This window comes from Pseudoliparis swirei, chromosome 19, assembly GCF_029220125.1.
Source record: "Pseudoliparis swirei isolate HS2019 ecotype Mariana Trench chromosome 19, NWPU_hadal_v1, whole genome shotgun sequence".
In the NCBI taxonomy this organism is placed as follows: domain Eukaryota; kingdom Metazoa; phylum Chordata; class Actinopteri; order Perciformes; family Liparidae; genus Pseudoliparis; species Pseudoliparis swirei.
This window is the reverse complement of record NC_079406.1, coordinates 12,370,162-12,398,103: the sequence shown is the minus strand read 5'-3', so window position 1 is coordinate 12,398,103 and position 27,942 is coordinate 12,370,162. Positions and strand designations below refer to the sequence as shown.

The window sequence follows — 27,942 nt, the reverse complement described above, 5'->3', positions numbered from 1 at the left end:
TTATGAGGAATATTTACCACTTTTCATCTTCGTCCTTCATGTTGCCAAAAGTCTATTTCTCATTTGTGTACAGGCCTATGAAAGCTTTCTGTGATGACATTAAGTGTGAATCCATCCTCCATGTCATCAGAGGAGGTAACAGACTCAGAGTAAATGTCTGCAGGGGTCTCCATGGTGGGACATGGTGGGGGAGACAACCTTGATCGTTTGACCTGGCTCGTGCTCCTGAAGCTCTTCCATTCCTTCATTCACTCGTCCCGCGTTGAGGGGTCCAGCTGGTCGAGATGCCTGGCTTGCACAAGCGGGGAGGGTGCGAGAGAGTTCTTCAGCACATGAAACATGTACCTGGGGGAGACAGAATGGTGGTGAAAAATAATGCGTCTCTTTGATGTAAATCAGACCATTCCCTCTAAATATCAGCACTTTCAGACGCATTAGCAACCAGGAGGAAGGACCGAGGCGCGGTGCAGATCATTTCTGGACTTCACAATTAACATTATTTAATTACAAATCTGCCGAGGCTGTTTGTGCATCACAACAACCTTCCAATGATATAGCAGTACATGATCTGAACAAGTCAAATACAAACTTACATAAACTTACACCAATATAATTAGGAGGTTGATTCATTTTAAACAGGAGTGGAAGGAGGATTACAACAGTGGTTTCTGACCTTTGATTTGACAAGGATGTGAACTCCTAAAAATGAGCAATGTCAAAAAGTGATTTTGCATTATAATTCATAGTGATGTTATGATTGGAAATATCCCTGTATGTTTGTGTTTTGGACTGTTGGTCGGACAAAACATTTGAAGCGGTGCCTTAGGCTCTAGGTGTGTGGTGTTCTTTTCTGTCTTTTTAATGACTAAGGAACTATTAGTATTCTACTAGTAATAGCCCTAGTTAGAGAGTGTCAACCTGTAAGATCCAGCAGGGCATCCGATGATAACTGTATTTTCTTTATCCTATGTTGTCTTAGAATAAAAACAGTAAAGAGTTTAACATGCTCCTGATTGTAAACTGTAGGATTCTTTTTTTTAACTCTTTCCTTTCCAAATGCTATATGTTAGAGAACATTTCCTAAAGTCTATAGTTTTTTTAAATAATTTGTGTTCCTGTAGATGTCTTTGTGAAAATTGTTGACATTTCCCCATATACATATACGTATACATATAACAGGAGATAAAAGTAGGAACATAGGACAATTAAACAATGAAACAATCTGCTGCTTATATACTCTTCAGAGGTATTCAATAGAGCAAGCTAGCAAGCATTCAAATAAATACATTGAAAAAGCAATATAGTAACAATAACGAGGGCACATTAAAGTAATAGTACCTAAGCATCAGAGCCACCACAGTGGTGATGATGCAGATAAGGTAAAACATGGGGTCGGCCATCTGGCTCTGGAGGATCCAGTACGGGTTGGATGGAGGGTTACCAGTGACACAGATGGCGCTGTAGGCAAGTGTCACAATGAAGTACAATGCCACACTGCCCAGCATGATTATCAAGTGAACCACTGTCTGCAAGACAGATGCATAAAACAACAATTACATATTTTGAAAACAACCCCATTCGTGATAATTGGTCTGTTCAGGATTCAAATTGCATGCATTTAAAAATACACTGGATTAATGTAAATAATATTACACATACATGTTTTGTGAACATTTTTATTGTTGTTGTTATCATCATCATATTTGTATACATTGCAGACCAGACTGAAAGTATTTAATGATAAGAGCTTTGGCTCATTGATAATATATATATATATATATATTTTAGTGCTGTGAAAAATAACGCGTTAACTCAGTTAATTCAATTACAGGTTTAACTAGTTTAAAAAAAAAACGCATTTAACGCATGCGCAGAATGAGCTTCCAATCTGTCTGTTGTTGGTCGTCGGGACGAAAAAAAAGTCACTTGCAAAATGAGCTTCCAATACACCACTTCAATCTGAACTCTGTCCGCTCTCATGCAGACGGTCTGTTCATCGGTAATGATCCTTCCGCAGGTTCACCTACGGAAACCTTGTTACGACTTTTACTTCCTGTAGATCAGGGTCTCAACACGTCGATCGCGACCTGCCAGTCGATCGCGGCGTAGTGTTGGTAGATCGCATGACATTAAAAAGATTGGCCCGCCCTCTGACATGTTCTCTATAGCACGTCTTTGTTCTTTTATTAAACTAAACGTCTGTTGTTGATCGTATCTCCACAGCAGCATGTCATTTCTGTCTCTTCGCATTGCGTTAACACTTATCGATCTCTGTCTCGCGCATCGGGACCGAGCAAAAAAAAAGTCACTTGTCAATCTGTCCACCTTTAGATTGTATCATGGTGGAGTTAATGGTTGACAAACAAGAGAAAAATGCCCTGTTTAACCCTCCTGTTACCTTTACATTTACGAACATATTTTACCCTCGGGGTCAATTTGACCCCAGCAATTAAAACCTCCAGAAAATTATTAGAATTAATATTGCTTCCCAAGTTTAAGTGTGAGGTACTTTATGTTTGTTTGTTGACTACCTAAATAGCCCTTTAAATAAATAAAAAAGTTGATATTTCTGATATGTTTGACACAGTGAAAAACAGCCTGGGGTCAAATTGACCCCAAAGAACACCGACATTAAACATTGAATGGGGTCAAATTGACCCGAAAGGTAACAGGAGGGTTAAACATTCTGTTTAGGATGAAGATGTATTAATGTTCCATATGGAAGAAAACTGCTAAATAACTGCTGAGTTGCAGCACCATTGTATAGAAGAATGTATAAATGTATATATCCGTCTTTTGTCATAAATCTCTATGTTCTCACAAAATATACCGAGAATATCGGTAATATGTGATTAATCATGATTAATCCACAAAAACCTGTGATTAATCCGATTAAAATTTTTTAATCGTTTCACAGCCCTAATATATTTATAAATATATATATATATCTGTTCAGCACTCACTGAGGCTTTGATCTCTATTGACTGATGCAAAAGGATGGTAAATAAAGAGATTGTGTTCAAAGGAGTTCCAAAGGTAAAACAATATCAATGTCTGAATCCTGGTATACCTGGAGGGGAGAAAATACATGTGATCAGATTTTAGGCAAAAAGCAGCGAACCGGTCAAATAATTCAGAGGGCGCACCAGAATAGAAAAGCAACTTTGCACAATATTTTATCGAAAGCACAGAATTCCAAAGTTTCGCTCACCAAATATGGAATAAAGAAGCAAACCAGACTCTGATAGAAGGCATCGAGCATGGAGACCCAGAAAGTTGAACACGTGTATTCCTGAACAAACACACACGCACACACATTTGAATACATATACTTAGGCTTAGCAACGTACTTGGTGCATTTTAATCATGACCCAAGTCTATAAACACAAAGATACTATTGTGACTGACCCCTGCCCCCTGTCCCATCCTGTACAGTTCAGGAACACCCAGCAGCATCTCTGCAGAAACATCTCTGTCCAAAATCTCAAACATGATGGGCGGTAACGAGGTGAAGAAAAGGTTAAAGAAAATCATCAGCCAGTAGTCGATCATGGCGGTGCTAGAGAAGCCGCAGAAGAACTGGTACCAGAACAGAAGATTCACGTAGGCCTGGGAAGCACCTTAAAGTGTAGAAGATTAGATGATACATCCAGGCAAGATGTTGATTCAGACAGCAGAGCGCACAAACGTCGACTTGACACTCACCACGTTCTTATGGAAGAAGTAAATGATCATGTTGGCAAGTCGAATGTAGCACCAGTGTCCGTCAACCAGGAGAAGTTTGTTCAGGTGTTTGAAGCGAGATATAGCAAAATCACTCGCCATGAGCGCCTGCAGATGAGAGAGAGTTTTGGACAGTGAGAGAGCAGTCAAAGAAGCAAGTAACATCTTTGAAGCTAAAGACCTCAGTTCAGACCTGCATGCCCTCCTGACCAGATAGCCCGATGCCGATATCAGCTGCTTGGATCATGCAGACATCATTTGCACCATCACCTGAAACCACACAGTGAATATCAGTTCAACAACGTCAATTAAAGAAGAAAATGGATCAAAACCTACTGACGTGATGGTTCTTATACATTAATATAAATAAAACGCATTTGATTTAAGATAGTGAGTGTAGTGAACTAAATAGAATTCTAACTTGGATGTGACATCTTCATGTTCATTATGTCTGGCTAGAAGCAATTCTGAGGCCTTAGTCCCATCAGACTCATCATTGTTGTCTGTAAATAACTCCAGCCTCTTAGCCAAGAGGAAAAGGGACATGATGAAAAAAATTGGGTCACATCCTGTTTTTAGATCATCTATCTAATGCCGGTTAAATTTCATTAGGTGTGGATGGGAGATGACTGTGGGAATGCATCCCTCAGGTGGTCATCAAGTTACAGTGGTAAACAAAACAAAGAAAAGTTCATTACTATTATGAGCAAAGGGGTATTTCCCCTGGGGGTTGAAAATTAGACTGGTAATTAAATATGAAAACAGTAGATATTGTATTGGGGGTCTCTTCCTCCATTCATCATCAATGACTAGTCCCATCTGAGAGGAGCGCAGCAGTGCCTTTGTTCCAAAAAGCTCCCCATGCATCCATTAGCCAACGGGTAATTTCAGTCTATTTGAGGCCGGGGATGATTAGGACATGGTCAGGTTGTTATGAAGGGTCTTTAATGAACTCAGAGAAGCAGGGTCCACACCTGACACCTTATCTTCCTCAGATGAAAATGTGAGGGTTTGACCTTTAGTTAAATATATAAGGGGTCAAAAAGGTTTCGCCATTTAAACTGGAGGGAGGCGTTCGCTGAGGTAAAACCTCTTGAACTGGTTGGAAAACACAAGACTTGTCCTAAATGACCATTAAATACAGCCAATGCTACCCTAAGATACAAGCTGTGTGTGTGCGCGTTGTGTGAAATATAAATCCCCTCATATTGAGTGGCTCAAATATGCAGACAAACAGTACATGTTTGCAATAAGTAATTCTATATTTGGAAAATGTTAGAAAAATAACCGTTTTTTGTAGGGCTGTGACATTACAGGTCACAGAAAGGGTTGTTTCAGGTATTTTGTTTACAGCTCCACATGTTACTTAAACTCTGAAGTGTGGTCACAACAATACTTTTCCAGCCCTAATAATCTGTAAGCATGATCATTATTCTCGTCAGGTTTGTCCTCCTCCTCCGACCTTATTTCCTTTATCCCTAATCTATTACACTACATAACTCACCCTCATTTTATATCTCTTTAAGCAAATGATATTTCACTTTAATTAGAAAAATCCTGCCACAATTCTACCGCCTTTGGTATTATTTGACAAGTCTGGTCAGATCTCATGATGTAAGAATAACTAACTACCCCCCAAATAAAATCAGATGTTTCAGATAATATACTAAAGTTCATAAAGAGATGCAAGTTTAGTCTATTGTAGAGAATGTCTAAAACCACTCTCACCTCAGTATGGAAACTATGAAGATACCGCAAGTAGCGATTAGCTTAGCTCAGCATAACGCTTGCAGCTAAACTGGCTCTCTACAAAGGTAACACAATTCACCTACAAGCACTTCTAAGACTCATTCATTAATTGTATCGCGTTTGTCAAATGTGTAAACACGAGGCTGACTATCTCTTTGACTGTTAACCTCCTGGATTCTCTGGTTGTTGCCTAGCAACTACTATTGGGCAGATTGTGTTACCTGTGGACTGAACCAGCAAACTGTTTCCCACAGGTTTCCATCATTGTGCGGAGCTAACCTAAATGTTGCTTTACGTATGTTGACATTTTCATCCCGCGTTGATTTTCCCAAAACAAATTCTAATTGTGGTGTAAGAAATGAATCAGAGATGTTCCATCATGCACCATTTCACAGCTCTGAGGCAGACAGCGGCCTCCTCACCTTGTTTTTGCAGCACATGTTAATCAGCAGGTCTTCCTTTTCCAGTGGCCTGCAGGCATAGCCGACGTTGACAGCTGTTTCCGGCTTGTCACCAGTCAGCACCCACACCTGTATCCATGCCTCCCGCAGTGCCACGATGGTGTATGGGACACTCTCCTGAAGACGGTCCTCGATGCCCGTCGCCCCTGCAGGAGGATATACATCCAAAGTCAGGCAATATTCAAACACAGAGCTTATCACAGATACACAGTATGTTTTTCAAGTGTTTATTAGGATTGATGTGTGTTGGGCTGATGTATACTACCTAGCAGGGAGAGTTCTGTCTCTAGCTGCATTGCAGAGTCCATAACAAGCTCCTCTTTGTGTTCTATAGCAGCCAGAGCTCTCTGTCTGTTCACTGACCAGCTTTCATATTCCTTGTCACTCACAACCTGCAGCACATGCAGAAAGAAGTTGAACAGAGATCATCTAGTATGAGAAAATGATGCTGGTAAATATCAACAAATCAGATTGTGTACCTTCTTTGAAAAGCAAACTGTATGTAGCCCATCTTTACCATAGCACTCGAGGTGATGCTGAGTACCTGCTGCTATATTCCTCTGCTTCCCACTGAGATGTTCTGAAATAATATGACACAGATTTTTTAAAATTTCATTGTGAATTATGAAATGACCCAGGCTATCTCCATATTGACTAATAAAGGTAAATAATTTAATAAATGTGCATTAGTGAAGTTACCGAGTAGCTCCATGATGGCGTAGTCTGCCCCTTTAGTGTACAACACACTCTCTCTAGTGATTGGGTGTCGCACCAAAACAGACATTCTCTTCCTGTTGGAGTCAAAGGTCAATGTGTCCAGCACCTCAAATACCAGGTCCTCCCCAGATGGTAGCCTCAGTGTCACACTGTCAGGGGTGCGGTTTATCAGGGTGAAGCCATATGCCTTGGCTGCGTACACAAGGGCTGCCTCATCTTGATTCTCGCCTCATAGCTCAGATTATCTGAGTTTGTGTCGGATGGAGCATGCAGTGAACACATTTGGAGCCCAGTGGTGTCTTCAAAGTCCTCTTTGTTAACACAAGGGTTACAATGGTCCTCCTCTACAACTGAGTCCTCTAAAATGCTGTGACTTTTCTTGGGCTTGCGCTGCCATGAGGTGAAAATATGAGGAAGAGAGACAGACTTTGTAACTAAAGTATCCAGTGGGTTGTTTGCCTGACCAGAACTCGAAAACCCATTTTGCCCATATGGTGATAACACAAAAACAGTCTTAAAACCTTGTCATCCATTTCCACTTTGTTTCTTTTTTGCGCTTTTACCTTTAATCACAAACTTAAGGGAAAACCCACATATTTCTCCTCTCTGCCATGACCTGAGAACAGCACAGTCAAGAGCAGCGAGCACTAAAAGTAATAAAGACAATCCTGATTGCTCTTGCAAATCTCCCTTCACTATGTGGCTAATTTAGCGAGGACTCAGAATCTTTACAACTCTGGCTTTAAATATGAAAGAAAATTAGCCCTGACCGCTGCAGAACGAACAGAAACTTAGAGCTAAACAATTGAAGAGAAATTTAAAAATTAAACTAATTGTATGAGGTTCATAAGAAGAATTTCAACTGATTACATTACGGGGATTTTGCTGCAGGACTGTCCATGTCTTGACACAAGGTGTAAAGATCTATATTATATAATGACAATTAATAGATTCTTCATAACGTTTTCTAGTTCAATTTTTCAAACAAATTTGCATACTTGGAGTTTCAAAAGAACAAATCATTGTCCATCTTTCGTTTCTTGACTGTGCCCTCCACCCTCTGTCTCTGAGATGTTGCCATGGAAACCACCACCGTGTTGCAAATGGCGAGACCCAGAAAAAATTCCAGGTAAGGATCTATCTTCTGGCTGCCGCTGCAGCTCCCTGCCCTGCCAATCTGCTGAAGCAGCTTCCTGTCTGGAATCATCTGTTTCCTGTTGGAGTCAAAGTTCATCCGTTCCTTAATTAAAAGCGCCTGTCAATAAACTGTTTACTGCTTAAACTCAGCTTTCACTGTTCTGATGTGACAGGATTGGAAAAGGTTTGAGGCTTTTTTAACCTTTTCCTCCAGTTTTGTTTGCTAATGAAGCTCCAAGGAACTGTTGCCGGAAGGACCAAAGGAATGGAGGAAGTTTTTATTTATAAAAACATTCTGGTCTGTTAGAGACAGAGCATGAGGAAACCAAAGATGTTTTTTTTCTCTGTCTCAGCCTGTATCTCCAGGCCTCTCTTTGCCCTGAAGAGAAAAATAGACACAGAGCTACTATACTGTATATGAAGACAATTATGACTAATCTATAGTGCACGTTTATAGTTTATGTGACATCAGGGGTCTGTGCCGAATGGTGCCCAGCATGACCATATGTCCCGTCACAGACACAGGGGGAACTTTAAGCCAAAATGGATGCGCTTATCTCTGTCACCTAACAGCTCGACCATCTGCGGCAGGGACAGGGTCCATGAGGCTTTTGACACAAGGATGGGAGAGATTTTGGTAAACAAATAACATATTGAGGTCTTTTAGATCAGGTCATCGGTTAAAAGTTCAAAATTCTTGGTCCTAGAAACATACATGCCACATAGCTCTGGGCATTTTCCTTGACCTTGCTGCTCCTGTGTCGGTTGTCATGGTGATGTTGTGTGCAGTAAGGGGTTATGCCCAGGGACCATCCAGTCAGGGGGGGTCGTGGCCGCTGGTTGAAGATGACATCCTCCCATGACTCTGGTTCACCAAGGACAGCGAGGCGGATGGCTGCAAATCCCCAAGAACAGCGTGATACATAAAGTATGTATATTATATACGAACGATATGTCAGGTCAAGGCATTTTCCAATGTGGAGCGCTTGACTATACATGCAGTGTCAAAAGACTTTAAAGACATGGATTAGACAGCGCCCCACCCTCCTCAGTGGAATCAAAGGCCCAAGAAAACACTTAAATTAGCCCAAATAAATTAACTTTAGGAGGGAAAACTAAGAAAAGAGATCACATCACTCCTGCACTAGCTGCTCTTCACTGGCTCCCTGTACAATCAAGAATAACATTTAAAATTCTTCTCCTCACCTACAAAGCCTTGATTGGTGACGCTCCATCATATCTTAAGGAGCTTGTAGTACCATATTGCCCCACTAGAGAGCTGCGCTCACTAAATGCGGGGCTACTTGTGGTTCCTAGACCTAGAGTCTTAAAAAGTAGAATGGGAGCCAGAGCCTTCAGTTATCAAGCTCCTCTTTTATGAAACCAGCTTCCACCTTCAGTCTGGAGGCAGAAACAGTCACCTCATGTAAGAGTAGACTTAATGCTTTCCTCTTCGATAGCGCTTATCAGGCACGTGCACGGACATTTTGGGGGGCAGGTGCTCAAACCCAAAAAAAAGGCACCCATCGGCAAAATGATTTTTATATTGATCGCTGTAACTAGAAGTTAGCAAGTAATTGAAACACATTGTGTCGTGAGAAGACATGAGAGCTAAACAAAATGAAATTGTTTTCTATTAACAATTACAATAAGTTTTTATTTACAAAATGATAAGAGCGAAAAAATGCCATATAATAAACAACTTACTAACCTCGACCGCTCGGTCATGCCGGGAAATATCAAACCTCTGTAAAAGCGTTAAAAAGCCTCAGTCTGATATTTCCCGGCATGACCTCACTCTGGGTTAGTAAGTAGTTATTACAAGTGTTGTTTACCTTCGCATTGAAAATGCGGAAGGTTATGTTTTGATCGCTGTGTATTTATTTGTATGTGTGTGTGTGTGTTTGTGTGTTATTCGCATAACTCAAAAAGTATTAAAACGAATCGCATGAAATTTGGTGGAATAATTGGTTATTATCCGGGGACCATTTGATTAGATTTTGGGATTGATCGGGTCAAAGGTCAAGGTCATGAAAAGGTCAAAATCTTCTTTTTACCATAGCACGGTCAATTTTTATCCAATTGGCATGCAACTAATGCCAACATGTTCACATGACATCAAGCTCCCCACACTCTCATGCCAAGTACCAAAAAAGTGGCTGCGGTGAAGGTATGCGCTCTACCGAGTGCCCGTTCTAGTTTCTCTTGCGTTTACTCTTTTCACCCTCTGCAATGCTCATACAAGATTGATATTTGTAAAACTGGAACAGACAAAACAAAGAGAAACATACCACATAAAGCAATGTGGTACAAGGATAGCAATCATAGTTTAGCTGCAATTCTCTCGCTGTGAATTCTTGTGACATTTATAAAATGAATTAATAAGTTCAACATACTTTCGAAATAGTCTCAATAGCATTTATACAACACAAATAAGATGCCTGCCTGGATATCTCTCCCTCGCTCTGTTCACATGACGTCAGTAAACAGCTGGACAAGGCTGTGAAACCACGGATTTCGTGAGTTTTTTGTTTATTTTCTTTCTTCCAGTTGCGACGTCATGTTTTTAGCAGCGCTAATGTCGACGTGGTTAATTTATCACCAAACAGCGTCAGGGGACAAACACCGTCATGACCTGTGTGTCTGATGCTGCGGGTCAGAGGAGAAGGAGGTGCACCCGTTTAGCGTGGCGCGAGGAGCACTGCGCGAGCACTGAGTGGAGGAGGAGGAGGGGGCGGGGGCTCGTGAGCGACGCGGAGCATGTCGGGGTGAAATTCTCACAAGAACTCAACTAAATGCCCCGTCGGATATCAAAACACATTTGGGGGGACTTGATGACAGAGAGTCATTGTTATTCTTAAATACTGATGAATGAAAATAAAAGGGGCTCCAGCAAACAGGGCACTTTTCTCATCCAGGGCAAAAGGGCCGGTGCTTGAGCACCACTTGGGGTCTATCTGTGCACGTGCCTGGCGCTTATAGTTAGGGCTAAATCAGGTTTGCCTGGTCCAGCAACTAGATATGCTGCTATAGACTTATTTACTGCTGGGGGACGTTTTAGGATACACTCAGCACCTGTCTCCTCTTCTTTCTCTACCTATGGATGAATTTTCATCTTATTATGAACTCTGCTTCCTCCCCGGAGTCCTTGTGACTTCATATCTCATATGGTCCATTGGACTTGGCTAGGTCTGATGCCATGGCCCTGCTGTGCCCCGTCCACTCCTCCTCTCTACCTCCATCTGCCTGATGGATCATGGAGGTCTAGATCTTGGTCCATGCCGACTACCAACTATTCATACATTCTGTCATACTCATTGAATGTGTTGTAACTCTGTCATGATTTCTTCTGTATACATTACATCTATTGCTTCTGTCCATCCGGGGAGAAGGATCCTCCTCTGTTGCTCTCTTGAAGGTTTCTCGCTTGCTAATTCCACTTTCATGTTAAAAAGTAACATAGAACATGTAGCCTCTGCCAGATATCTCCTTAGGTTGAAGCAGGTTGTTAGGTTTAGGAGAATATCATGGCGAGGGTCTTAAAATAAACTTTTTCTGCGAGAAATCCCTGAAGGCCATGCTACCATGCTACCATACGACCATGTTACCGTACTACCATGATGCTACCATACCAGTCCTATCTTGCTCTGTGCTGTGTGAGCATTAGTCAAAGTGAGTGTAATTCATAATAGGCCTACATTTCTCAGATATTCTGTGATGAACTCCAATATTTCACAGGTTGAAAATAGGTTCATCCAGACCTTTTTAAGCTAATAACCAAACTAAAGATTAGTTATCTGATGACCTCTGGGATAGATGTCTGAATATGTTTTTTTTGTACGAGTGTATATAACTAAATAGCTCTTTTTGGTTCAATATCTGTCAATATAAGGAATGCTAGTTTAGGTCAATTGATACCGCCAACCCCAAGAACTAACCTCCTCAAACGTACTGTTATCTATCGTGCAATTACCGCTTGGAACTTACTACCTCCTCGTTTAACTCACATGAGTCATAATTTGTCATTCAAAAAACAATTAAAGGCGCACCTAAGAACATTCACCACTTGACGTATTCTATTGCTTTTTAGTCATCTGATTTTCTTTTTCTTTTTCTTTGTATGAATTAAGTTGAATTGCATGACATATATCTTATCCTTCGACTGTACTATTTTTTATTTTGTTGTACTATTTTTAACTGTTGGTTTCACGATATGTTTTGTATGTTTTTGTATGTATTGTATTTTGTCCTTTCTGTGGACCCCAGGAAGATTAGCGGTCGCTAAGGCGGCAGCTAATGGGGATCCAATAAATAAACAAATAAATAAACAAAAAATATGAAGTTTACCATTTTCTTTGTGTGGGTACTCGGTGCCCATGATGGAGCATCTGCGAAACACCATCTTGTTCTCAGTGAGGGTCCCGTCTTGTCTGAGAAAATGTATTCAATCTGTCCCAGGTCCTCTGTGATGTCCAGGGTCTTACACTGCACGCATCTGTCGTTCTCATAATCGTGCAGATCGATGTCATTGGTGATGAAGTAGATCTGACCGATCTTTACCAATTCAATGGATACATAGAGAGAGATAGGAATGAGGATCTGCAAATGAGGAGACGAAGGGAGTAGAGACAAAAGAAAGAAAGGAAAGGAGAGGAGAAAGTTGGAGTGGGGAGAACATTTAAATAAAGACAAGAGAGACAGGAGAGAGCGAGAAAAAATGGAGGTGATGTGATGACAAGTGTTAAGATGAGAGTGGACAAAACTCGGTGGAATAAGAATATATTAGAAGAAAAATTATGAGAAAAAAAATAAAAAATTAGGAAAATAAGATAAACACAATAAATACTTTCTTTCGTACACACAGTCAGACTCCTCCACCTGCAGCAGGATGATCGTAGTGAAGAACATGTAGTAGCCGGACAGACTGGGGCTGTCCAGGTGACCATTGCTTTCAGGGACAAGGTAAGGGGACCCACTGGGCAGCGCCTGTAGCCATAAGAAGTGACCTGCATGTGTGAGGACAGGGGAATTAATCATACAGACAGGGATCAAAGCTATGTTTGCCACTACACCTTCCCTGTCTCCTACTTTTGTTACTAGTATATTTTTGGGCCTGTGGCCAAAGTGTATTTGTTATGTGTTCTTATTCTATTGGAAATTAAACGTCTCCTCATCAATGTAAAACCCAGAACCAGTCTGTGTAGTGATTTTATGGTTAAGTTATGTAACTCATCACTGACCTAGTGCTCCAACAAGACACATGATGAGGAGGAGAATTACGCAGAAGATGACGTCTGTGTTCAGCTTCCACTCTAATTTGCTGCGCTTGTATCTTGGCCCGTTGTTGTTGAGCATGGACTTGGTTTCATGGCCTTAAAGGTGGGATCAGAAGGTCCAAATGGTCAGTGAACACCAAGGAAAATGTTGTCAACATTTTAAAACTTACCTATTTTGGGTCAGCTAATGTAGGGGGGAAAACAGGACAATGAAACACTAGTTCATATCCTCTGTAATATTTCAGGAAATTTGCGGGTTAATTTTTGTAATAATTAACCCGCACATTTCTTACTGACTGATATTTTCAAACATACCAACATGGATCTAGGCATTGCAATATCATTCTGTCTTTCATTTGGTTGGTTCACCTCTTTGATCCAAACTGAAATATCTGAACAGCTATTGGATGAATCGCCATGAAACTAATTTGCACAGACATCTGTGGTCCCTCAAGGATTAACTAAACCACCTTTGATGATCTTTTGACAACACATTTTTCACATGCCATGTGATAAATCAGCCATAAAACAGCAACTCAATACATTGACTTTGATTTTCCAGATGGTGCATCCTTGTATTAACTTTGATGATCCGTCATATCATTATCAGTTCACAATAGTTGAGAAGTTGTCTAATACTAAAACGTATGAGCAAAAAAACTAATGGCATTCCCATCAGCCGCTATATTTTGTGTTTCGTGCCATTTATCTAATATTAACAGGCTAACGTGCAAAATTAAGATAGTGAATATGCAATTATGCTGTACGAGCTAAATATGTTAACATGCTTGCTCTCTCAACTTGTTGATGGTTCCTGGTGTCTCACATCTAACAGCACTAGCATTAGCAAACATAAATAAAGCAAGGATGAGCATTCATGACAACACACACGCTTCATTCTCTGCTTAGTTAGACATTAATATACGTTCTCTTGACATAACAAACAGGTGCTGATGGGCACTTTTCACAGCAGTAATTTTGTCAAGCAGGGTAAACACAGGTGTAATTGATATAATGAATAATAGTATTTCTATTGAGTGTACCACTTAATCCAGTGATTCTGCATTTGGGCCTTGGTCCACCTAAAGGGATCAGGGCCATAATCAATGTTATTAATTACACCTGTGCTTACCCTACAATGACACGTTAACATGGCTGCTATGAAAAAGGCATTTTCCAGCCGTATATCATTCACATTAGAATCAAAGAAAGTGTTCTGCACTACAATAACTAACCCTTGTAATGTAGGGCGACAAAATGTACAGAAAGTATAACTGGACCTTTGCAAGGATAAATATGCAAAAATTTAATTTAGAGACTTTGGTTGGCAGTGAGATAAAAACAATTTTGAGTACGGTTGTGATGGAGAAATGTGGACTCTTGATCTTCTAAAGTTCTGGCTACGTCCCTGGGCAAAAACACTAAGCTCAAGGTTAAAGCGGTGAAACAGCTGAGAAGATGGAGAATATACCTGCATACACCACAAAGCCAACAGCGTGGTCCATGTTTCTCATTTTGGAGCATCGCAGCAGAAGACTCTATTCCAGCGCCCACCTTGTCCTTATCAGGTTTCTCACTGCAGCAGGAGAAAGTGAGAAACCTCCTTTGTCCTGTCAGATCTGGTTAGATATTCATTACTGCTGATATATCCCCCATTAGCAGTTCCCCTTCTTTATGGCCATAGCTGGACAGCATGGTAGACCAGCTGTTAGAGCTGTGGTGCCTGAGGAAATCGATTATAGTCTATTACAGCCGCAATAATGCCTCTGGTGGCATCAGAAAGTGCAGCAAGTGGGTTGGAATTAGTTTTGCTTGGCTTCTCTGAAAGGCTTAAAGGCAGTGTTTGGGGAATCCATGTGATCTGTGTAGTTGATACTCACACATAACACTTGAAATGATTTAGATTGTTGTTTGGCTTTTCACACACCAAAACAGTGTTGAAGCTTTCAGGTTTAAATTCAGGATCCTGGGAAATGAGAGAAGGTATAAAGTCACGACAGTATGAATGTAAACTTTCCTACGGTAACTGTTCTGTTCTGACACGTATTACACACAGCTGTGATCTCAAAACATAATTTAACTTATCTAATCCAACTGGTATGTGCTTTCTCACTGTCATTACAGCTTTTGACCTAATGATCCGCATTTACCACAGATGGAAACTTTACAGTTGTTTCGTTAAATATCAATCACAGCACAGAGGGAATGGAGATGGAAGACTGTGAGAGAAATACAACTCTGAAGTTGTAGGTATTCCTTACAAGGATGCAGATGCCAGACATTGCCTTCCTCTGCTTCAGGTTGGTCTCTCTCTCCAGGTTGGATGTCTCTATGTGGCACACACCGTTGAGGTCTGATGTACAGTATGCAGGAGCCATACCTGCAAACTTGTCACCTTTCGGCGAAATTCACCGTTTTAAAATCAAAATAGGTCATTCACGTGAATAGTGTAGATCCGAAGAGTTTTTGTTTTGGGTGGGGGGGGCGTTTATGAGATTGGAGTGAGACACGGAGAACATGCGATGTGGTGATCTTCGCAATAAAACATCTTTGATGGGGGGACACGTCGAAGGAACAGGCTCCTCGAACAGAGTCATGGAATGGGAACAGACTCATGAACAGCTTCATGGAACAGAATTATGGAACAGAATCATGGAACAGAATCATGAAACAGAATCATGGAACAGAATCATGGAACAGAATCATGAAACAGAATCATGGAACAGAATCATGGAACAGGCTCAAAGCTTAGCAGAGCACACAAGTTAAAAAAAAAGGAAGTTGGTTCATGAATGACTTTAACCATATTATATATAATGATAATGTAAAGTTGTTATTACTATTATAAGGGCCCGATCACTGAATTATTCAGAGGACCTTTTGTCACCTTTTTCACCCCTCATGCGTTTGCAGGTATGAGGAGCAGCAGGTTTGCAGGTATAATCTCATTGCAAACCACCTTCACAAAATCACCCACACGCACATCCTTCCATCGGCTCTTTGTGAACCTTTTATCCTTGCTGAAATCATACATGTCAGATAGCAACAGTCATTACAGTTGATTTCATAAAGATACAGTCTCTGGGTGGCTTTTATATTGATTTTTGTCACATTTATTAACAATATTGGCACAGTGGGTGTATTTTGTCTGTGTTTGTGCAATCAAATTAAATATTGAATCACTCCGTATGGATGAAATAATCACAGCCGCTGCTTATGTTAGGGAATAAACAATAAAAGCAAATGAAAATGAAAAATCAATGCTGTTGTTTTTGGAGAGCAGCCCAGATGTGTTTGTTTATATGCTTTGGAATAAGGAAACTATCAGAGAAGGACAGTGTGGTATTGTTCAATGTTACGCATAACAGTTGATTGACATGTATGTTTAACCAATAGGAAGCCCTATGTTGGTAGGCTGTGGACCAATAGGATGAGGGAGTGAATGTGTGGGGCGAGGGTCAGATACGGAGTGAGCTGGGGAATAAACATGTCAACTTCAGTACACAGTTTGTCTCACGCGCATTACTAAGCGAACCCGACATGGTGTCAGAAGTGCTGTGTAGCTAAAGCAGGATATGTAACAGTTGTACTACTGTAGGGACGTCGGTCAAAGTTCGGAAGAAGAGTTCGGTGAAGTTTGATGAGTGATAAAGAGCAGGACGGGGAGGCAGCTAACGTCATGGCGGCTAACACACCCAGCGCTACGTTTAACATCCAGCCGCCGGAGCCCTTTGATTTTTCCAAGCCGAACGACTGGACAAAATGGATTCGGAGATTTGAGAGATTCCGTCAGGCAAGCAACCTGTCAGCAAGCTCCGAAGTCAACCAGGTGAACACCTTGATATACTGCATGGGAGATGACGCAGATGACGTCTTGAGAGGCTTAAAACTAAGCGCTCCAGACCAGCAAGTATACGCAAAAGTGAGAGACGGATTTGAGTCTTTCTTCATTGTTAGAAAGAACATTGTATATGAGCGCGCGCGTTTTAACATGCGCAAACAGGAGGCAAATGAAACAGTGGACGTTTTTGTAACTGCCTTACACGCATTAGCGGAACACTGCAATTATGGGACATTGCATGACGAGCTAATCAGAGATAGGATTGTATTGGGACTGGCTGATGCAAGGCTCTCCGAACGCATGCAGATGGAGGAGGATTTAGACCTGGAAAAAGCCCTTAACATGGCAAGACAATCAGAGGAGATAAAAAAGCAACAAAACACACTGAGGAGTGATGCCAGTAGTGTAGTGCAGATGGATGCAGCCACTGTGGACAGAGTGTTTGAAGGCAGAAAGCAAGAAGAGAAGCCCAAGTTTAACACATACAAAAGTGATGGAGCGAAGACACACTTCAGCAGCCAGAGTAAATATACACATAGCTCCCAGTGCTACAAATGTGGTGGCTCACCTCACCTAGACATGAGTGCCCTGCCAACGATGCAAAGTGTCATTCATGTGGAAAGAAAGGACACTTTCAGCGTGTCTGTCGTGCAGGCGAAAACGTGGACGGTATTGAGACGGAGGAGGAGGATGAAAGTTTCTTCCTGGGTTCTGTGACGTCCGACAAAGCTGCATGGAACGCTAACATAGGAATAAGGAACACCACAATCAGGTTCAAACTCGACACCGGAGCGGATGTCACTGCTGTGTCACAGATTGATATGAACCGCATATTTTCCGGGACATAGCAGCCTGTTCTCCAGAAAGCAGAGAGACATTTGCTTGGTCCGGGACGGATGCCGCTGGAGGTGTCAGGATTCGCCAGACTGCAGCTGAGGAGTGGAGTCAAACAGACCATGCAGAAGGTTTACGTGGTCAAAAATCTGAGCACGCCCTTGCTCGGATTTCCAGCCATTACAGCCCTTGGCCTGCTCAAACGTGTTGCCAGCATAGATTTGAACACTCAAGTCGACGTACCCTAGACTGTGCAGTGGGCTAGGTGAGGTGAAACGGGCATATCACATAAAACTTAAACCAAATGCTGTGCCTTTCTCACTGAAAACCCCTAGGAGAATTCCACTGCCGCTGGTGGGGAAAGTCAAGGAAGAGCTCCAGCGAATGGAAAAGCTGGGCGTCATCAGCCGGGTGGAGGAGCCAACAGACTGGTGTGCCGGTATGGTGGTCGTACCAAAGAAAAACGGTACACGTCTGAGACTGTGTGTGGATTATACTGGCCTGAATGAGTATGTGTGCCGTGAAAAGTACATTCTGCCGTCTGTGGATCAGTCCCTTGGAATGCTTGCCGGAGCAAAAGTGTTCCGTAAATTGGATGCTAACATGGGGTTCTGGCAGATCCCCTTAGCCGAAGAGTCAGTCATGTACACCACATTCATAACACCCTTCGGGCGGTTCCACTTTAACCGCCTTCCCTTCGGCATCAACTCAGCACCCGAACACTTTCAGTGCATGATGGCGGAAGTCATAGGGGGGTTGGAGGGTGTGGTCTGTCACATCGATGACTTACTAGTGTGGGGACGGGACCAAGATGAGCATGACACTCGACTCCATGCTGTGCTACAAAGAGTGGAGAAAGCAGGCATCACTCTGAATGTGGAAAAGTGTGACATCTCCAAGAGCGAGATGGCCTTTTTGGGCCACATCATCTCAGTCACGGGCATCCGGCCCGATCCGAAGAAGACGGAGGCTATCACGGAGATGAAGGAGCCCACAAATGTGAGTGAGATGAGGAGTTTTCTCGGCATGGTCAACCAGCTGGGAAAATTCATTCCTCAGCTGGCCGAAAAGGACAAAGCACTCCGCGACCTCCTCTCGAAAAAGAACTGCTGGGTGTGGGGCACGGACCAGGCAATGGCGTTTAAGGAGCTGAAAGAGGCACTTGCTTCTCCTCCAGTGCTGGCCATGTATGACCCAAAGAGGGACACTAAAGTATCAGCCGATGCATCTTCGTATGGCTTGGGAGGCGTTATTCTCCAGAAGGTGGACGGTGAATGGTGTCCCGTGGCTTATGCATCGCGGTCACTCTCTCCAACTGAACAACGCTATGCACAAGTTGAAAAGGAGGCTCTAGGCCTCACATGGGCCTGTGAACGGTTCCGGGATTTCCTCCTGGGAAAGCATTTCATCCTGGAGACCGACCATAAGCCTCTTCTCAGCCTACTTGGAGCCCAAGCACTTGATCTTCTGCCGCCAAGAATTCAGCGCTTCAGAATGAGGCTCATGCGCTACTCGTATTCAATCATACATGTGCCAGGGAAGTCACTCTGGACAGCAGACACACTGTCACGCTCGCCTGTGAAAGCGAGCATGTCCCCAGATGAAAACGAACTGATGGAGAGCACAAACATATATGTGGACTGTATCATGGAAAATCTGCCTGCCAGCCCCTCATACATAGGGAATCTGAAAGAGCAGCTCAAAGCTGACAGTGTCTGCTCACGGGTCATGACGCTGTGCAGAGAAGGATGGCCAGCGCATGTCAAACAGGAATCAGTGCTGAAAAACTACTGGCTAGAGCGAGCCACACTCACAGTGGAAGACGGTTTGCTCCTAAAACACGGCTGGTAATACCTGCAACACTGCGGAACAACGTGCTAGCCAAGCTGCATGAAGGACACCAAGGTGTCGTGAAATGTAAAGCGCGCGCACGCCAGGCTGTATGGTGGCCGGGACTTGGTCAGCAGATAAACGACATGGTACTCAAATGCAGAACATGCATACAAGAGAGACACAATCACAATGAGCCGCTCATGCCCTCAGAGCTCCCTGACCGACCATGGCAGAAGTTGGGGGCGGACCTCTTTGAACTGTTTGGAAAGACGTACTTACTGGTCGTCGACTACTTCTCGAGATATATTGAGATTGCACTCTTATCTCACACCAGGTCCACCGACATCGTCACGCATCTAAAGTCAATCTTCGCTCGCCATGGCATCCCGGAGGTAATGATGTCAGATAACGGACCTCAATTTTCTGGACAGGCCTTCGCCTTGTTTGCAGCTGCATACGGATTCAGACATGTCACCAGCAGCCCGAGGTTCCCGCAAAGTAACGGCGAAGCAGAACGGGCGGTTCAGACGGTGAAAAACCTTCTAAAGAAGGCAGATGACCCCTACCTGGCTCTACTCGCTTATAGAGCCACTCCTCTTCAGAACGGATACAGCCCGGCTCAGCTTCTCATGGGCCGACGTTTACGCACCATGGTGCCAACCGTTCCCTCTCATCTGGACCCTACACTGCCTGACAGCCATGCACTGGCTCAGAAGGAAAAGGAGAAGAGGATGTCAGATGCTGCACACTATAACAGGCGTCACCGTGCAAAAATGCACAGCGTCTTGTCACCAGGAGAACAGGTATGGGTCACCGACGCCAAGACGTCTGGAACTGTGATCCAGAACCACTCTACTCCAAGATCTTATTTGGTGGATTTACCTCAGGGGGTGGTGAGACGCAACCGCCTGCATCTGATACCTCTACAGGCGCCTACACAAGAGAGGACATCACCACAGCAGCACATGTCAGAGCAGGCTCCCATGCCACCTGCTGTGACACCTCCAGTGTTACCTGCAGAGACTCCCAATCTCAGAACTAGGTTTGGGAGAGCCATCATTGAGCCCACTAGGCTTAACTTGTGAAATGAAAGAAATCTCTGAAATATATGTTGAGTTATTGTTGTGTTAGGGTGTCATGGTTATGTGAAAGCTTAGTTGAAGCTAATACGTTTAGTTAAAGCACTTTATGTTACAATGTGAGAATTCAGGGAACTGCAGTTGTTTAATTAATGCACTTGTTTCATACAAGTTCCAATGCTCACCAAAGTGCCTAACATTGTTCTCCTTACAGCAGTGATGTCAAAGTCAAATACACAGGGGGCCAAAATAAAAAAAAATGGTACAAGTGGAGGGCCGGGCTGGTTCAATGTTTATTAAAACTCGCAATTATTGCACATATTGAACCAATACCAATAACACAGCCTATATTGCACTTAACATTAATCATTAAATTAAGTAAAACATAAATAAAATCAGTTGCAATATTTTCTCAAGGCTCTTTCAGTAATAAATTGAAAACGTTTTTTTTTCAACAGGTAAACAGCAAAATGTAATTTTCCTTCAAAGCTCAATGGCAAGATAAATGCAAAAATGAAACAGCATGCATTAAAAAAAAAATCAGTGTGCTGCTCTGATCCTCACCAATGACTGTCTTTTATAATAAAATTAGAAAAGTTAGTGCAAACTTGCAAAAGTGCAAAACAGTTGCATTAATTTCTTAGGCAACATTTCCCTGGGTCCATTCAACTGGAGAAGAAAAAAAAAAATTCCCTTCAAAGAAATATCAAGTCCAAGTCCTTTCTGCTCACTTGTCTGAGGCTGAGCCCGATACTTGGTGTCTCATCTTGAGTACAAGTTCATTAATGTTTGGGGTCAGGCTCTGAGCTGAGGAAATCCTCAGGATTGACTTCAGGTGTTCATCAGTAAGACGACTCCTATGTGATGTTTTGTTTTGTTTCATCAACGAAAACAGTTGTTCACACAGGTATGTGCTGCCAAACATAGACAGCATGCGAGCAACTTGGGTGCGCAGCTCAGGCATTGTGTCAGGGATGAAACGGGCAAACTCAGCAGCGCCCACGGACTCATATTTTGCCTTCAGTGTGTCATTACACTGGAGCTCAATCAGCTCCATTTGGAGATTTGCTGGTGCACTTTCCACGTCAACTGCAAATGGATTGCTGAGTAGTTGAAACCTGCTTTTTTGGGCTTCAAAGTCGGAAAATCTCCGCCTGAAGTCGGCAGCAAGTATGCCGAGTTTGTCAGCAAACTCTGTACTCGGGAACACGACAGTAGGCTCACTGGGCTCAGTAGGCTGTTTAGAGACCAGCTCGTGCATGGTCTTGCAACACGAAAAATGGTCAAAGTTATTTTTTCGCATCTGCGTTTCCCACAGGCTCAGCTTGGTTTTAAACGCCCTCACAGTAGAATACATGTCAGAGATGACATGGCCCCGCCCCTGCAGCAGCAGGTTCAGTTCATTCAGATGGCCAGTGATGTCACACAGAAATGCGACTTCACACAGGAACTTTTTATCACGGAACTCTGTAGTGTCTTTCCCTTTGCTTTCCATGAACAGACAGATATCCTCACGCAGCTCGAAGCACCTTTTCAACACCTTTCCCTTGCTTAGCCACCGCACCTCTGTGTGATAGGGCAGGTCACCATAGTCTGAATTTAACTCCTCCAGAAACGTCTTGAACTGGCGGTGATTTAAACCTTTTGCTCTAATGAAGTTAACTGCTCGTGTTATGGTGCTCATAACATGTTCCATTTTCAAAGCTTTGCCACACAACGACTCCTGGTGTATGATGCAGTGATAAGATATCAGCTCACCCGTGCCGTCTTTCTCCTTTTTTCTCTCCCGAATCCTTGCCACCAAGCCACTTTTATGACCGCACATTGCGGGCGCTCCGTCTGTTGTTAGTGCCACAAGTTTGTCCCAAGGCAGCTCCATGTCATTTACACATCCGGATACCTGTTCATACAGATCCTTCCCTGTAGTTGTGCCATGCATCGGACATAATCCCAAAAACTCTTCTGTCACGCACAGGCTTGAGTCCACTCCACGGATGAAAATTGACAGCTGAGCAATGTCCGATATGTCGGCGCTCTCATACACAGCAAGGGAGTATGCGATGAAATCTTTTCCTTTTCCCACAAGCTGTTGTTTAAGATTCGTGGAAAGCTGGTTTACACGGTCAGCAACTGTGTTTCTGCTCAGTCTCACATTTGAAAATAGCTGCCTTTGTTCTGGGCACACAACGTCACAAACTTTGAGCATACAGTTCTTTACAAAGTCTCCCTCGGTAAATGGCCGGGCTGATTTTGCGACCTCTTCAGCCACGATAAAACTGGCCTTGACTGCAGCCTCGCTTTGTGATTTGGCTTTTGTGAACATAGCCTGCTGGGACTTAAGATTTCTTTTTAACTCTGCTACCTTCTGTAGCCTTTGTTCTGTGTTCATATTCTTGTATTTGTCTTTCTGTGCGTCTGTGTGTTTCGTTGATGTTTCATAGTGCCTTCTTAAGTTATATTCTTTCATAACAGACACGCTGTCTCCACACACAAGACACACAGGCTTTCCTTTACCGGTGAACATGTATTCTGCCTCCCACCTGTCTTGAAACCCCCTGTTTTCAGCGTCTACCTTTCTTTTTGCCATTTTGGGGGAGAGGGAGATGACAATTGAAGGCGATGTTCAGGCCTCCACTGTGACTCTGCTGCTGCTGCTCATGAAGTGAAGAGAAGACGCGGGATCGCGCTCGCTCGCGGGCACTCGGTACGCGCCAATGCACTCGCAGTGCATCTTGGGACTTGTAGTATTATGGTGCTGCGGACACATAATACTGCGGGCCGGTTTTAATAGTAATTAGATATCATCCCGCGGGCCAGAGAGAACTAATTCACGGGCCGGATCTGGCCCGCGGGCCTTGACTTTGACACATGTGCCTTACAGGGTTCGAATGGTCTGATGGAAACAATAGTTTATTCTCTGTTCTTAAAAGGGAAGATGTGGTATTGTTCAATGTTACGCATAACAGTTGATTGACATGTATGTTTAACCAATAGGAAGCCCTATGTTGGTAGGCTGTGGACCAATAGGATGAGGGAGTGAATGTGTGGGGCGAGGGTCAGATACGGAGTGAGCTGGGGAATAAACATGTCAACTTCAGTACACAGTTTGTCTCACGCGCATTACTAAGCGAACCCGACAGACAGTAGCCTACACATTATGAGTCGAGGCTGTTCACAGAGTTTGAGGCTTCCTATAGAGCCACATGCGCTATGGTTTAACCCTGTTAGGTAGGGCAAGGTTTGGACCCAAACGCAGCAGGCAGAGTTCTCAAAAAACACAGGATTTATTATTAATATCTAGCAGGAACAAGAACCGGCCAAGAACAAAAACGAACAGACACCTAACAAGCAGCAAGACACAGGCTAAATACAATGGGGAAACGAGACACAGGTGGAGACACAGGTGGAAACAATCAGGGCGTGGCTGGGAACAATCAGGACCGAAACAGACAAGCACAGGGAAGGAAGCGCAGGGAAACAGGAAACGAGACAGGGACTTCAAAACAAAACAGGAAACACTCCAAATCATAACATAACCCTGCACGTCAAGCTGGCTAATCACCAATGACAAAGCGATACAAGCATGCTGCCCTGCATGTAGGACCTGATCGGGTGACTGCTACATGACACCACACCTCGCCTCAAAAAAATCTAGGAGGGAGGGTTTTGTATTTTAGTATAACGTGTTTAGATTATACTTACCAGGTTTTAGTTACCGGTTTCTAGTTATGAGAAGTTAATTTATGTGGTCATAATATGTCTGTGTCATAATCAGAACGTTTTTAAATGTGTGCCAGTCACCTCCATACTTTGACATTTTGGAAAAAGTTGTTATTTGCTTTTACAAAACTTCTCATCGAAGTCTGCCAGAAATAACCATATTTCCAACTGCCTTAAAGATCTCACATTGCCAAATAACGTCTTCATCTAAATGTAGCTGCTCTTGTGAATTTGGCTACCTGATGTGTCTCTTGAAAATGTCATTTGTGGAGAAGACATATCTCTAGAAATATAGTGACACTTAAGATACTGGTTTGATAGTAGATAGGGTATAAGCCACATTTATGCAACACGTGCTGTAGATGAAATGAAATAGCTGGACTCTTAAAAGACGGACAGGAACCGTCAGATTGGTGACTGCATGTTCTGCAGAGAGCAGACAATAAAATTAGACAAATTTAACAATTCAATGACATGTGTTAAAGTCATTAAGTCAATCACCATGATTATTAGCTGGCGTGTTCAACACATTTGAGCGTAGGGGGATTGACAAGGTTTTGAGATACAGACCAGATTGATAGAATAACCCTAAAGATAAGGCACTCATGCTCAAACAGACACACTTCACACCTCTTTGAAAACAACAATCGGTTGAAGGGTGATTGGAAATAAAGACGTGCATCTGAGAAGGTCTGGTCCATAAGAGTTAAATCCCCCTCATCTGAAAACATTCCACGTGGATGTTAACATGCACAGCAAGGATGTGTGTTCCTCGAGCTCTCAGATGGATTCACTTCACCTAGATAGAAAAAACAAGGAAGTGTGTGGAAGCCTAAAATGTATTCCTGAAGTTCTTCAGGAAACATTCGTTTGCTTCAAAGAAACCCAAGGCAATCGATTCTGTTCTAATCTTTACCAACCCCAAAATGGAGCTTTAACATTCCCACCCAGCAAGCAATAAGAGACCCACGAGAGTCCGCTTGCCATGACTCAACTGCTGTTTATATGACGGCGTGAGGCAAAGATGACGAGTGTCTGCAAACAGGCCCAGAGGGACCGCGCATTCTCACAAGGGTCTGAGATGCTAAGACTGGGTCAGCACTGAGGCCACTTATCACCACACACACATGCACACACACACACACACACACACACACACACTCTCACACAAACACACACACACACACACACAGGAGATACAGGGTTTCCCCCCAGCCTGAGGCTGCACTTCCCAACAATGATCTGAAAGCAAGCAACTGCTAGTTAATGATAGACCCTTCCAGAGGTTGAATGTTTGAGGGTTTATCATTGGAGTGGCCTCTATCCTTACGTGAAACCGTTCAAAAGTCCCAGCAGAGAAAAGTTTTTTGAGGTCTTTATTCTCATTTGTGAATTATTCCTCCTTCACCAGTGATTCAAAAATAGATAACTGCTAACCTTACTCTCTTTGCTGACGAAACATCCAGATGAGGATTTCATCAAATGTGCACATTGCGATGGTGAGAGATATTGTTGTAAGGCTCTTCAAAAGAGGAATAATCTCCCATACATTTACCATTTCAAGTAAAAAATGATCACGGGGTGCGGACATGTAGAGGAGGTAAAACACACACAATTACGCAGATCTACACAGACTCACAGATAGCAACATGCTGGGTGATGAGAATCATTAGGCACCATGAGTGCTTCCACTCGCTACATCATGTATGTACCGCACAACTGCCCTGTTTCTATATTAAAGACATGATTGTATTTGAGTCGGTTACCTGCTGTAGATGAAGCACTGCGTGTTGTTGAGCTTTCTGTCCGACCGGTACCTCCTGAAGTCCTCCCAGGCGGCTTTCAGGGCCGTCAGAGAGAGGATCACACAGATGGGGACCAGAGCTACCTCTGGCTGAAAGGCGTTGACTATGGGGACAAAGTTCAGAATAGCCAGGCACACAAAGTATATGTTAGCCAGATGGTGAAACGGCTCAAAGAGGTTCATGGGGATGAACAGGAGGATGGTGTATTTAGTGGTCTTGATGGCATTGCCAAGGAAGTAGCGGTTGGGTTGCTTCGCATTCCCCAAGACCTCATAAGGCAGATTGGACACCAAGTTGCGGATGTCCTTTTCCCCTGCTCTCTGACCTCTCAGAGCATCTCTGACCTGGTGCAGAGGACTCTTCAAAGTCATAGCTGCTCCGAGTGTTTTTCTTTTCCTCTTCTTATCAACTTTTCCTCCCCATCTTCTCAATACTCAAAGCTGCTTTGAGGTAAAAGTACTCTCTGCAGGGTCTCCTTCAATGAGCCTTTTCTGTGTGTGTGTGTGTGTGTGTGTGAGGTGTAAAAGGTTGAAACAAATGACAGTACACCTGGTCCTCCTCTAAGTCCGCCCATTGCATCATCAGGTGTGTTTGCATTCCTTGCACCGGAGCTGTTCAAGTGAATGATTACTGTCAGACATTTAGCAGAGGGTGCTCCAGTGACTCAGCTGATTTCAACTTTGTTGTCAATATTCTCAAAGTAGAAACCAGTTTTCAAGTCTTTGAATTCATCCACATGGCAGAATTATGAAGTCAGTGACCTACATAGTAAAGTTTTTATTATCATTAATACTGTCCTTGAACATTTAACACACAAAAAACTAATAAAAGACAAGAATAGCACAGCTGACAATCTAATGTTTGCAGAGCAGAAAATTGGTGCAGTGGGTCATAAGGAGATTTGAACTGACAACACAACATGAGCAGAGTGCTCGAGGCAAAGATAGGACGAGTCTGTAGAGTGTGAATGAACACAGCAGAGATAATTGTTCTGTGTACATGTGTGTATGAGACTCCCATGTATGATGGACTACAACAAAGTATCTTCTTGCACAGATGGCATGCATGTAGGAGGCCTTCCACTTTCTCATGTTGACATATGTTGTCTTTTTTTTCAGTGCAGGCTCCAGTTTAATTAGGCCAAATTTGCACTGGGTCACACATTTTTTAAATTTAAATGTTAGACACATTTACAACCGTCGTAATAAAACTTTATGTTCCTGGTTAATTATTTGATACACAGCATATAGAGGCGATATTGGGAAATTGCCTCCAAATGGAAATAGATGAGCCTTTATTGTTCTCTTTAACGGGTGCCATGTGTGATCTTGCAAGTGATTTAGTATCAATCAAAACATTTTAATAGCCTTCTGTTTTGTCCTTGAACAGCTGACCCAGGCAGTTCATCTCTGCGAAATAGCTCAGCATGTTCTCCCATCCGATTTGTGTGTAGAAGGGGAGTGGCGTGACGCGAGTGTGCCAGACTCACCCTCTCACCCGTCCCAGTCAGCTCTGGCTGGGTTTGGCATGGCTGGCACACCCAGTCAACAGTGGCGCAGCTGTGAGTCCACACTGCGCACACAGACACACACAGGAACAAAACACACACTTGGAAACAAAACACGCACGATTCCACAGAGCAGAGGTCTGTGCATTCCTAATTACTCCAGTGACATGGAAACACTACAAAGTAGAAAGCATCTGCATTGTCCCCCTTCTCTTACATGTCAACACTAATTACCTTTTTAAAAAGAGGAAAAGAGGAAG

The 27,942-nt window shown here is 43.0% G+C and overlaps 1 protein-coding gene across 1 annotated transcript; it reads right to left on the bottom strand.

The window, feature by feature from the left end:
- Positions 1-59: 59 nt before the first annotated feature.
- atp10b (ATPase phospholipid transporting 10B) lies at positions 60-26,546 on the bottom strand. The gene is given in 25 exon segments (XM_056440145.1): positions 60-345; positions 1,339-1,526; positions 2,964-3,041; positions 3,044-3,070; positions 3,212-3,292; positions 3,409-3,609; positions 3,706-3,831; positions 3,917-3,993; positions 5,694-5,700; positions 5,895-6,079; positions 6,199-6,325; positions 6,413-6,513; positions 6,633-6,878; positions 6,881-7,171; positions 8,503-8,682; positions 12,135-12,212; positions 12,215-12,386; positions 12,666-12,793; positions 13,028-13,159; positions 14,535-14,599; positions 14,601-14,639; positions 14,944-15,029; positions 15,325-15,426; positions 15,981-16,083; positions 26,137-26,546. Coding segments are annotated over 25 exon segments (3,516 nt in total).
- Positions 26,547-27,942: the final 1,396 nt, after the last annotated feature.